Genomic DNA, 13470 nt, shown 5'->3' with positions numbered 1-13470 from the left:
TGCACACCCACACTCGCATGATTACCTAACTCAGATCTGTCCCCAATCACAAAAAGACCTCACCGGCAGCACCCATCTTTACGAGGTATTTAGAACAACTGCTTTGTGCTAGGAGATTTACTTCCCAAATACACTGAAAACCCAACTGAGTCCTGGCTTGAACAGGCAAATGCAACAATCCCTGTGGGTGAATCCATTGATGGTATCACCTTAACAAGAATGCTTTGTGCCCCAACATGGTTTATCTTTGTCTGTGGTGGTTCTCACCCTCCTTGGGGCTATGAATTCCTAGATGGCCGACACAGAGTTGGGTAATAGCTCTTAGGGTACCTAACTGTGCCCTTCACATTCAAACTAAGTCACCTCACTCCCCTGAATTTACATTGTCAACTTAGAAAGGACCTTCTTTTTTTTAACGTTTATTTATTTTTGAGACAGAGAGAGACAGAGCATGAACGGGGGGGGGGGGGGGGGGGGGGGGGGTCAGAGAGAGGGAGACACAGAATCTGAAACAGGCTCCAGGCTCTGAGCTGTCAGCACAGAGCCCGACGCGGGGCTCGAACTCACGGACCATGAGATCATGACCTGAGCCGAAGTCGGCCGCTTAACCGACTGAGCCACCCAGGTGCCCCTAGAAAGGACCTTCTAAGAAACTTTCAAGATTCAGGATTTGCTTCCTTTCACAGGGTCCTACTTCCTTGACTAGGAATAAATGTGAATAAGAGTATGATCAGGGACCTCTCCTTAACTCTTGAAAATATTGCGGCATGTGCTAAGACAAAAGCTGCCCAACAAAAATCCCTAGACTCTGTGGCCAAAGTTGTTTTTGATAATAAGATAGACCTCAGTACTCTTTCAGCTGAGCAAGATGTAATCGGTGCTGTGGCCACCAGGACCACCTGCTATACTGGATTAACGCTTAAGGAGAAGTTGAAACAGTTACATAAGTAACAGTTACATAAATTGGGGCACCTGGGAGGCTCAGTTAAGCCTCTGACTTGCAGCTCAGGTCATGATCTCAGGGTTCATGAGTTCAAGCCCCACATTGGGCTCTGTGTTGACAGCTCAGAGCCTGGAGCCTGCTTCGAATTCTGTGTCTCCCTCTCTCCCTGCCCACCCCCTGCCCCTGCTCATACTCTGTCTCTCTCTCTTTCAAAAATAAATAAAACATTATTATTTTTTTTAAAGATCACTATACATGCCATTTGGCTTTAAAAGGTGCCTGCTTCAATGCGATCGGTTTTTCTTTGACTTACTTGATTTTGACTGGGTTGGGTCTTGGGGACCATGGCTCCAAAGTGCACTCCAAACACTGGGAATTATTCTGCTCATAATAATCACAGTGGTCTCCCTAGTACACTATGTTCCCTCCAAAGCTTTAAACGCAGGTGTAACAGCGACTAACCACCAAGCAAATGATCTCCCTAAGACCTGAACGCCAGAAAAGGAGTGAAGGAAACGACCATCTAGAAAACTGTGAACCTGGAGTCATGACCTGTGACTACCACGGAGATCGAGCAAAAAAAAACATCCCAACCTGTGAAAATCACACAGAGGATCAGCAAACGCTGTGAGAAGTACAGAGCGGTGGGCTAATGGCTTTAATTTTGATCACATGTTTCACTTGGGTGGGGGGAGAAAGGAACAACAGGCCCCAAACTGCCCCCAGGACAGCAAACCAAGACTTAATTGGTCTCTGCCTCTCCCAGGAATGTGCCCTTAGCCAGCCTTTCTGGAATTATTTGATCCACTCTAGTGAGGTGTTCCGCATGATTGATCCCCCAACTCTTCCTCCAAGGGAAGGTAACCTTGCCAGAAACAATCCACTCTTTGTTCAGAACTTCCTTTTCCACTTCCCTTCGTCCTAAAAACCCTTCCATTTTGTACAGCTCCTCAGAGCTCCTTTTCTGTTTGCTAGATGGGATGCTGTGTGATTCATAAATCCTTAAATACAGCCAATTTGATCTTTACATTTACTTGAATTTTTTTTAACAATAGGAAGCGCTAATGTTCCCAGCCGGCTGGTTAAACCGCCTTAACTAGAGCTCAAGAAGGAGACTATAAAGTCCTTAGATACAAGAGCTATATTTTATTCATCTGTGAATAACACAGTAATGAGTTAAGAGCCTGCTTTGGATTCAGCCAGTTCTTGGCTTGAGTATTGATTCTACCACTTAATAACTGGGTAACCTTGGCCACTTAACCTTCCTACTCCCGTCTCATCATCTGTAAAATGGGAGTAATAATGCCTGACTCCATTGACTTGCGGAAATTACATGGGACGCTTGCATGTCATGCTTTTGGTACAGTTCAAAAGTCTTTGCTGAGTGCGTGGAAGAACAGTGGCTTCTACCCAACGAAGAGTGTGCGATCTCAGAACAAACTGTGAATCCCCAAGTTTAAAGGAGAATTCCTTTGCCAGAGGCTGCAAATGCCCTAAAGCTGGAATTGAATAGATAAGTGTTTACCTCAAGGAAATGGATTGGTTTTCATTTTATCTGCATTATTTGAATTTTTATAGGGATTAAAAATACATGAAATTAAAAATAAATACGACTTTTTAAGGGGGAAAAAGGCTGGGCTGGCAGGGTTGCTGGCTTATTCGCTCAATCTTTTAGCTCTTTTTGGAAAGCAAGACCAACCAAGAGAAAACACTAATAATTACCCCCTCCGCAGCTCTCATTCCTGTATGGCCCCGGGGGTCTAATAACCGTTCAACCCTTCAGAGTTGCACCAAATCTTTCTTCACCAGGCTTTAAACTAGCTTCCAGATATTCCACAGATCTTATATCTAAGTGTTTTGGGCGGTTTCCACCTTTCCCAGCGCCCAGGCAACGGTAGGCAGGGGAGAAACTGAGGCGGGGCTGCTGTAGCCTGCCGGGGCTGGAGCACGCCTGCCGCGGGGCTCCTCCAGCTCTCAGCCCCGGACGCGGCCGTTAGGGCGGTTCCTGCGCCCCTCGGGGCGCTCCGGCGGCTATCTAGGGGTGCCCGGGAGCCCGCGTAGACCAGGCCGCCCGGCCGAGGGGGCGGGCCCCAAGCCGCGGCCTCGCTTCCGCCCGCGCCGCGCCGCGCCTGCCGCCTGCCGGCCGCTCGCTCGGGGCGGCCTCGCAGGGCCCGGAGCCGTGCCCCCGCCGAGCGCCGCCGGCATGCTGCAGAAGCGGGAGAAGGTGCTGCTCCTGAGGACCTTCCAGGGCCGGACGCTGCGGATCGTGCGAGAGCACTACCTGCGGCCCAGCGTGCCCTGCAACAGCCCGCTCTGCCCGCAGCCCGCCACCTGCCGCAACGGTCAGAGTCCCGGCCGGGCCGCAGCGCGGAGAGCCCCGGGCGGCGGGAGCGAGGGTGGCGGGGCCGTCCGTCCGCCGGGAGGCGCCGGGCCGCGGCAGGAGGCGGAGCGCGAGGCCGCCGGGTCTCCGCCCGCCCAGGCAGCAGCACTCGGGCCCAGCGGGCGGCGGGGCTGCGGGTGCGGAGCGAGAGGCCCGGCGGCCCCGGAGCCGCCCCGACGGCCGCGGCGCGCTGCTTCTGGGGCTCTCCACTTCCGGGCCCAGAGCCCGGCGGCCCGGCGATTGGCGCTTTCCGAGGGGCCCGTGGGCGCCGGAACCGGCCTCTTCTGCGCCCCCAGGATCGCGAGATCGTGAAATGGGGCGAGGGTGCTGAGCTGCGGGGCCCGCGGAGCGAGGTGGGGCGCCATCCCGCGGCGCGGGCGCCCAGAGCTCCTGCTGCCCTCATTTGACACTTTTTACTCCCCACAAATTTTCTGACCTGCCAGCCCAGATGCCTCAGACTTTCAGCCAGTGGAGAGCCCTCTGCACTAGGGTTTGCGAATTGTCTGGGCCCTCGTTGTACAGGAAGGTCACGGGAAAGCTGGATTTGGAGCTGCCGTGCGCTACACCTTCCCCCACTTGTTTTCTCAGCTGCAAGCGTGGCCGATTTAACGAGGGAGATTACTGGTTCTCTTCCCTCTGATGGGAGGGGGGCGTGAGGGTCCTTCCCAGCGAGTATTTGGAATCCTCAGTTTATGGTTAAGGTGAACATTTCGTTTCCACCTTGGCGAACCAGGTCCCTGAGATGCGGGCCGGGTGGAGAGCCTAACCACTGCCCTTGCTGGCACTGAGCATCTTTGCCAGTCGATTCCGGCTTTGTGGCCCCTGGAGGCTTCCGAGCATGTTCACAAGCTTGATTCAGAACCCGCTTGAAATTGCCAGGCATAAACAAGTGGTTTACTTGTATATTTGGAAGGACCCCACTTGAATGCCATTCGAGTATGTCCGTGAGTTAACATAAATAAATATTTAGGTTGTGCTGAGGATTTGCTGGTTTTTAAAAAAATTAGTCATCTTCTGCACCCCTGGCAACACCACACAGCACTCTGAGTCTCATCGCAGCTTCAGAAAAATGAAGATGCTGAATTTACCTGAACTTGAGGCCTCTACCAAAGTAGATTTGTCATGTCCTTCAAAAACTTTAGGGTGTAGTTAAGACTGGAAGTTATCTTGCAAACTGGAGCACCGTGACCTTGAAATAGTAATAAGCCAGGCTTGCAAACGTCTAATCGCTTACGTTTTGAATTATGTTTTTAGATGGGAAACTCTTGTCTAGTGAAGTGACTCATTACATGATCCCAGATTGGAAAGTTGTTCAAGATTACCTCGAGATCCTTGAGTTTCCGGAGTTGAAGGGAATTATTTTCATGCAAACCGCTTGTCAAACTGTGCAGCATCAAAGGGGCCGGAGGTATCTATTTCACATTATTTATTTATTTATTTATTTATTTATTTATTCATTTTTATATGGCATATTTTTCTTTTCCCCTTTAGAAAAGGTCCCTTGCTGGAGGAATTCATTATTTTGTCTGAAGGGACTTTTTGAACTAATTTGGTATTCTCTTTGCTGGTGAGGAAGGCAGTAACGTTATTTTATATTTCGGCTTCAACACCTGGCCAGGAGCTCTGACTGTAGATCAATAAACTGCAGTGTCCCCAGCATGTGGGTATTTAAGATTCTTGGCTTTTGGTTTGCATTTAGTTGCTCAATACATTGTTTTTCAGAAGCCTACACTTTGGGGGGGAAGGGGAAAGAGTACTGCTGTATTTTTAAATTTTAAACTGTTTATTGTGATACAAATTGCACTTGTAGTGATTTACTTAATGAAACCAGAAGTAACTTGGTTTATATTTACATTACTAGTAAAACTACCAACCATACTAATTGTATTTGCTAAACAAAGGATCTCTGATTGAAATCAGTCCAAAAGGCTTGCCTTGTACCTAAATGAAGAAGAATTGTTTCTTCACCTTTTAAGCAATTATCTGAAAAATGGTTTTGCTTCATTTAACATGGGGAAAGGATTTATGATTTCAACGTGAAGACTGCTTAGAACCACCGTATTAGAATTATGCATCCAACCTCTTAACACCCCTTGTTATTTAGAAAGCAGAAACTGTGTGTTTATCCTTTTTTAAGTGTTGTGGTTTCTTCAGACGTTGATGGTAAAAGATAAAGTGTGTTTATTTGTATATGAAAATGATGAGTTGTCATTATATGCTCTGTTCAAAAAAAAGCGCATTAACTAGATTGCAGATTTTTCAGGTTGAATATTTTTAAATGAGTCTGAACTTGATTTTGTTCAGACACACAGATAGAGACGTTTATACACATCCAGGTTTGAACGCTGCTCCAGGTGTCGTATTTCAATTTCTGCTACTAAAATCAATTTGTGGCTATCATTCAGATTGCGCGCACTCTGCTGAGGCTTTTCAGCTTCTGTTTTCAAAAATATTTTTAATATTAAGGGTTGTCTTAAAAACCAATTCCTGGGACACGCAAAAGCAAAGAATTGGAATTTAAATGTCTTTTCTCCTGGACATTTCAAAAGTCGTTAAATTGATGAAAAACTATTGTTTTTCCACCATGTCTCTAAATATACTAAATGCGAAAACAAAGGATGAGGAGTTGTGAAATAGGCCGATACGATAACATCTTGGTTTTCCCATTTGGTAAGCACATTTTGAGCTCATAGTTCCAGGCCTTATAGAGTACAAAAAGAAGTATGGTTGACTCTTGAACAACATGGGGATTAGAGGCATGGACCCCTACGCAGGCAAAAATCCATATATATATAATTTCTGATTCCCTCAAAACTTAACTAATAGCCTACTGTGGACCAGAATCCTTCCTGGTAACATAAATAGCCGATTAACATATGTTTGGTATGTTATATTCTATATTGTATACGGTATTCTTTTTCTTTTTTTAATTTTTTTTAACGTTTATTTTTGAGACAGAGACAGAACATGAACAGGGGAGGGGCAAAGAGAGAGGGAGACACAGAATCTGAAACGGGCTCCAGGCTCCGAGCTGTCAGCACAGAGCCTGACGCGGGGCTCAAACCCACGGACCGTGAGATCATGACCTGAGCTGAAGTCGGACGCTTAACCGACTGAGCCACCCAGGCGCCCCTGTATACGGTATTCTTGCAATATAGTAAGCTAGAGAAAAGAAAACTGTAAGGACGGGGTGCCTGGGTGTCTCAGGCAGTTAAGCCTCCAACTCTTGATGTCGGCTCAGGTCATGATCTCATGGTTCGTGAGTTCAAGCCCTGCATCAGGCTCTGCACTGACAGCATGGAGCCTGCTTGGGATTCTCTCTCTCCCTCTGTCCCTGCCCCTCCCCTGCTCCTGCTTGCTCTCTTTCTCAGAATAAATACCTTTACAGTGCTGTACCATATTTACTGAAAAAAAAACCAAAAAACAAAAACCTCACATAGAAGTGGACCCCCACAGTTCAAACCCAGGTTGTTCAAAGGTCAACTGTATTAGTCCCTCTCTCAACAGACCTGTTGTCTTGTTGGGTTAGGTGCAAGAAGGTAATGGTGGCACACCTTAGACCCAGGCAGTATTATTTAATGTAGACTGTACAAAGTGCAGAGGTAAATACAGGGTGTGAGGGTTCAGCCCGAAAGCTCTCCGAAGGAAATAGGTTTGACCTTGGTCCTAAAACAAGGGTGCTGGACGTAACTGATGAAGAGAAAGAGGAGGCAGGACAAGGAATCAGCAGGTTTGGGTCTTGGTGCTTTGTGTCCCTGGTAAGCAACCGGCACTTTGTATTCAGGTTGAAACCGCTAAATGACCAAAATTACCTGAGACCTAGAGAGTGTCATATATTGAAAGCTAACTTTATAATTGATCCCAACCATTGAATATGGAAGAGCCAGGTAATATGCTTTATTAATTTAGACTTCAAAAGCGTTAGGTAGAAGTAATTGGACTTTTTATTTTTTATATTAAAAAAAGTTTTTTTTAATGTTTATTCATTTTTGAGATACAGAGATAGAGCTTGAGTGGGGGAGGAGGAGCAGAGAGAGAGGGAGACACAGAATCCGAAGCAGGCTCCAGGCTCCGAGCTGTCAGCACAGAGCCCGACATGGGGCTTGAACTCACAGACCATGATTTCATGACCTGAGCCAAAGTTGGATGCTTAAACGACTGAGCCACCCAGGTGCCCTGTCCTTGGACTTTTTATATTTAATCGCAAGTGGCCTAGCAGAGGCTCTCTGGTGTTTTGCTTCATTTAATGTTGGAAAACGTTTTGTTCTGTTTTTCAGTTCTTCCTTGGAGGTTTTTAGATGCTAGTAAATAATTCATTCTATTTGATATGCTTTTAGCAACACTATTGCTTAGAAAAGCTTTGTCAATTAAAAATACCTGGTTGGTCTAGTGTCTGGTGTAAGGATGCCTTGCTTTCTCTCCTGTGGGCCCCTTCCTGAATTCCTTCATTATAGCTTCAGAGTCTCAACAGTTTCTCAGTATATGACATAAGACTAGAATTACAGGGGTGCCTGGGTGGCTCATTTGGTTTCGGCTCAGGTGGTGATCTCACAGTTCTGTGAGTTCAAGCCCCACATCGGGCTCTGTGCGGTCAGCCCTGAACCTGCTAGGGATTCTCTCTCTCTCCTTCTCTCTCTCTGCCCCTACCTCCTGTGTACCCTCATGCATTCTCTCCCTGTCTCTCTCTCTCTCTCTCTCTCTCTCAAAAAATAAATAAACTTAGGGGCGCCTGGGTGGTTCAGTCAGTTAAACGTTCAACTCTTGATTTCAGCTCAGGTCATGATCTCACAGTTTGTGAGATCAAGCCTCACATCAGGCTCTGTGCTTACAGAGTGGAACCTGCTTGTAATTCTCTCTCTCTCGGCTCCTCCCCTGCTCACACGCTCTCAACATAAATAAATAATTAAACATTAAAAAAAACAAAATAAACTTTAAAAATTTTTAAATACTGAAACTATGGAATATTATAATTGGAAAAGATCTAAGAGGTCAAATGATCTAATTCACCATTCAATATAAGTATTACTCAACATGAGTAATGTTATTAACTTTGTTTCTAAAAGGCTTTTTATAGGCTTTTTTCTCATGGACACCCAGCATTAATTTATTCGATTGTATTATTACTTAAACGTGTTTAAACATAAATCTAGATGTAAAGTCCTCACGCTTAAGTACTTGATACAGCCCTAAACCCAAACCAGACCTTCATATTAAATAAACAAATTTACAAAATAAAAAGATTGCAAATGAACTTTAATTTAATGCAACAGATGACATTGTTTTACTAGATGAAATCACCAGAGTTGTTTAACCATAAAAAGACATAGCGTCTTACCTGGTTCTGTATTTAATATGATCTTGTATTTTGATTTCAGTAATATCAATGCAGAAAGTGGCCATTCTCAGAAGCATAATACATAAAGCATTATCAAAAAGTGTTGAGTTTTTGATTGTTGAGGATAATCACATGTTCTGCCATCCAGCAATCCTCAAATGCTTATTCAGTGATGGATTTCTCTTTTTTTTAAGCTTATTTATTTATTTTGAGAGAGAGAGAGAGTGTGTGTGTGTGCGCGCGCACGCGCGCATGCAGGAGGGGCAGAGAGAGAGGGAGGGGGAGAGAGAATCCCAACCTGGCTAGGCACCATGAGCCCGGAGCCCGCTGGGGGGGCTCGAACCCACGAACCATGAGATCATGACCCGAGCCAAAATCAAGAGTTGGTTGTTTACCGGACTGAACCACCCAGGCGTCCCAGTGAGGGATCATTTGACGACTCTGTGAGGCTGTCTTGTCCACAGCATTCATCCATCCGTTTATTCAACAAATACTCAGAGATCGTGTGTGCCAGAAACTTGTGCTAGCGCTGAGGATGCAGTGATGAACAAAAGCAGACACAGCCTTGAGGGGGAGACAGGTGCTACTCAGCTAATCATGCAGATGGAGGACTACAGCTGTGACAGATGCCCTGAGAGACAGGTGCGTGGTCCCAGGAGAGCCTAAGTTAGGGAGGAGAGGAAAAGCTCCTGAGGGAGATGCCTACCCTGGGCTCTAGGTAGGAGTAAACCAGAGAGAGAAAGGAGAAAAGCTTTCCAGGTGAGGGGGCTTCTGTGCAGGGTGTGGGGAGGGGGGGGTTGGCCCCCTCAAGGAACTGAAAAAGGCCCCGGCTTGGATGAGTCTCCGGGATGTTGGTGAAGGGTTGTAAGCAGGGTGGGACGATATATATGATCAGATTCCTACTTTGAAAAAGTGACTGGGGGCGCCTGGGTGTCTCAGCATCCGACTCTTGATTTTGGCTCAGGTCACTAGCTTCACGGGTTTGGGCCCCACGTGGGGGGCCTGCTCTGACAGCAGGGATTCCCTCCCTCTCACCCTCTCTCTCTCTCTGCCCCCGACCTGCTCATGGGCGCTCTCTCTCTCTCTCTCTCTCTGTGTGTGTGTATGTCTCTCTCTCTTTCAAAGATCATTTTTTTTTAAACTTAAAAAAAGGGAAAGAAACGATGACTGGGCCAGTGAACTATTACTTTAGTTCACATGAGAGGTGCTGGTAGCTTAGAGATGGAAAGAAATAGAAATATCCAACAGCATCTTAGTAGGTAAAAGTCTGTAGAAGTCTCTAAGTATGTAACCAAGAGAACCGAAACTCTCTCCACACAAAATTTGTGCACAAATGTTCATAGCAACTGTGTTCATAACAGCCCCAAAAGTGGAAACAGCTCAAATGTCCATCAACTGATAATGGTTACACAAAGCATGGTTTATCCATACGAGGGAATACTGTTCAGCCATAAAAGGAATGAAGGACCAACACAGGCTACAAGCATGGATGAACCTTGAAAATATTGTACTAAGTAAAAGAAGCCAGCCACATGAAAGTTCATTTTTCTATGATTCCATTTATGTGAAATGCCTGGAATCGGTAAATCCAAGAGACAGAAAATAGACTAGTGGTTGCCAGGGGCAGGGGAATGGGGAATGATTGCTTAATGGTTCTCAGTTTCTTTTTGGGGCGATAAAATGTCTGGACCTCGTGGTGATGGTTGCCTAACTCGGTGACTGTACTAAATTGAATTGTATGTTTTAAAAGGGTTAATTTTAGGGGCGCCTGGGTGGCTCAGTCGGTTGAGCGTCTGACTTCGGCTCAGGTCATGATCTCACAGCTCGTGAGTTCGAGCCCCGCATCGGGCTCTGTGCTGGCAGCTCGGAGCCTGGGGCCTGCTTCGGATTCTGTGTCTCCCTCTCTCTCTGCCCCTAACCCACTCGCATTCTGTCTCTGTCTCTCTCAAAAATAAATAAACATTAAAAAAAAAGAAAAAAGAAAAGGGTTAATTTTATGGTATATGAATTGTATCTCAGGAAAGCTGAAGAAAACCTACAAAACTTATTAGTGGAGTTGGATATGTGAGGTCAGAGAGAAGATGGTGTTAAGGCCGACACCGAGTTTCTGGTTTACATAACGAGATAGAAAGAGGGAGTGCTGGGGGAGGTCCAAAGGGGTGTGACTGGGGGTCATTCCTTTGAGGTTGTCTTTGAGGCTTCCAAATGGCAGTGCGGTTTAGAGGACATCAGATGGCCCAAAATATACTCCGTTGAAAATGTTTTAATACTACCACCTAGGGGCATCTGACTGGCTCAGTCCGTGGAACATGTGACTCTTGATCTCGGGATTGTGAGTTCAAGCCCCACACTGGGCATAGAGCTTACTTGTAAAAACTCTGGGGCGCCTGGCTGACTCAATCAGAAGAGCATCGATCTCTCTCTCTCTCTCTCTCTCTCTCTCTCTCTCTCTCGATCTTGGGGTTGTGAGTTTGAGCCCCACGTTGGGTGTAGAGTTTACTTAAATAAATAAAACTTAAAAAACTCAAGGACCTCTGAAAGTAAGCCTGTGAGACCCTAGCAGGATTCTGCAAAAACTGGTTGAAGAAACACAACATTGTACATCCCTGGACTGGTTGTGGGACGCCCACTCCTAGCCCCTGGAGAATATAGTCTGGGGGAGGGGATGTTGCATCTGTACAAAAATCCATCTTAAGAAGGCAAGTGTAGCCATATCCCTAAGAGATTGTTTGAAATGTTTAAATAATAGAGATTTGGGGGAGTGTTTAAGCCAGTCTAGGGAAACTAGGGTTCTTCTGTGAGACTGGAATTTTTAAAGCTTCAGATCATTTTACTGTACTTGACTCTCTGAAACTGCTGTTCTTCTGTCATTCAGGCTAAACTTGTTCAAGGCGCTGTGATCTGCTGGCTCCGTGCAGGATCCTCATATATCTAATCCCATCGTATGCACCACCAGCCCTGACTAGCAAAAAAATATGACTGTATTGTGCATATGCACTATTAAATTACAACCATAAGCCCACATGCCTATAAGAAAACTTGACTGTCACACTCAGAGTGATTCACTATTTCCTGCTTTCCCCATTAATATTCTTGGGCCATTTGTTCATTTGTCTTACCCTGCTGATAGGTAGCTGACAAATGGAAGCGTGCCGTACAAGTCTAAGGGAAATATACGGGAGTGAAACTTTAAATTGAGAAAATTCTTTTTTGTGAAGTAACATATTTTGCTAAACATGGGGAAGGATTGTCATTCCTCTAATTTGTTGGTAAACGACCTGGGCCTGGTTTGTGGAACACCAGTTTTTGAGGAGGACAGGGTTGGAGAATCCCCGGGCCTAAGTGCACGTGTCAGGGGCGCCTGGGTGGCTCAGTCAGTTAAGCGTCCAACTCTTGATCTCCGCCCGGGTCACGATCTCACGGTTCGTGAGTTCAAGACCCAAGACCCATGTCGGGGGTGCTGTCAGCACAGAGTCTGCTTGGGATTCTCTCTCTCTCTCTCTCTCTCTCTCTCTCTCTCCCCCTCTCTCTCCCTCTCTCTCTCTCCCCCCCTCCCTCTTTCCCTCTCCCTCTCTCCCTCTCCCTGCCCCTCCCCTGCACACGTACTCTCTTTCTCAAAATAAATAAACATTTAAAAAAAAAAATATATATATATATATGTATAAAGTGTGATAGCAAATCAGGGGATGTGTGCAGAGCCCAGCAAAACTGTAACTGAGTTCTGAAAATGTCAGGGTTTGTTCTGACACACTGTTGTCTTGTATTTGGACCACTGTTGTCACAAAGAGATGAGAGTTCATTTATGCATTTGGAAAACATTTCTTGGGCATGTGAACCACTGTCTGCTATCCTGAACTTTCTGTCTCCTCTCTCCTCCCTTGGCCCTTTGTCTGGCTAACTGTCACTCACCTTTCTCATCTCAGATGTCATCTCCCCCATCCCTCCCATGTTCTTGTCACACTCTGTACCTCTCCCTGTCATGGCACTTCTGCCACTGAAATGGGTGGTTCTGATTTTTGTTTTTATTTTGTTTTGCCAGTTAGTCTAGCTGGTTTTTTTAAAATTGTGGTAGATGTATTTGGCATAAGATTTACCATTTTAAACACTTTTTTAAAGTTTATTTATTTTGAGAGAGAGAGAGAAAATTCCAAGCATCTCCGCATTGTCAGCGTGAAGCCCAATGTGGGACATGGACCCACAAACTTTGAGATCATGACCTGAGCCACAGTCAAGAGTCAGATGCTTAGCCAACTGAGCCATCCAGTCGCCCACCGCTTTTCAGTGTATAGGTCAGTGGCCTTGAATCCATTCACATTTCGTGTAGCCATCACCACCGTCCTCTCCAGAACTTTTTTCCATCTCCCTAAACTGAAACTCTACACCCATTAAATACTAACTCCCTACCTCCCTCTCCCCCTAGCCCCCTGGCAACAACCATTCTACGTCCTGCATCTATAAACGAGACTAAGTACCTTACCTCATATAAGTGGAATCTTACACAGTGTCCGTCCTTTTGCGACCGGCTTATTTCGCTTAGTTAGCATCACGTCTTCACGGTTCATCCATGTTGTAGCCTGCGTCAGAACTTCCTTTCTTAAGACTGGAAAATATTCCCGTGCGTGTACATGCCGCATTTTGTTTATGCATCCGTCTGTCGTTGGACACTTGGTTTGCTTCCTTGGTTCCTTTGGGCTATCGTGAATGATACAGCCATGAACATTGATACAGGAATGTGTCCTTGACACCCTGTCTTCAGTCCTTTGGGGCATACACCCAGGAGTGCGGTTGCTGGGTCATAGGGTAGTTCTTGGT

The 13470-nt window shown here is 46.0% G+C and overlaps 1 protein-coding gene across 3 annotated transcripts in view; it reads left to right on the top strand.

Annotated features, from left to right (window-relative positions):
• Positions 1 to 3042: 3042 nt before the first annotated feature.
• Positions 3043 to 13470, top strand: part of DIS3L (DIS3 like exosome 3'-5' exoribonuclease) — a 33866-nt gene continuing 23438 nt past the window's right edge. Inside the window, exons 1-2 of one of the 3 annotated variants that reach the window (XM_053223844.1) lie at positions 3043 to 3285; positions 4578 to 4731. In XM_053223844.1, coding sequence (XP_053079819.1) covers positions 3147 to 3285; positions 4578 to 4731 — 293 coding nt within the window. In that variant the 5' untranslated portion in view covers positions 3043 to 3146. Of the gene's footprint in view, positions 3286 to 3428; positions 3677 to 4577; positions 4732 to 13470 lie in introns of those variants that run through there. The other 2 variants (XM_027067581.2, XM_015078253.3) reach the window with 2 other exon arrangements.

Source organism: Acinonyx jubatus, chromosome B3, assembly GCF_027475565.1.
Source record: "Acinonyx jubatus isolate Ajub_Pintada_27869175 chromosome B3, VMU_Ajub_asm_v1.0, whole genome shotgun sequence".
Lineage (NCBI taxonomy): Eukaryota > Metazoa > Chordata > Mammalia > Carnivora > Felidae > Acinonyx > Acinonyx jubatus.
Note: the sequence above shows the minus strand (reverse complement) of the source record. Positions and strands in the feature narration are given on the sequence as shown.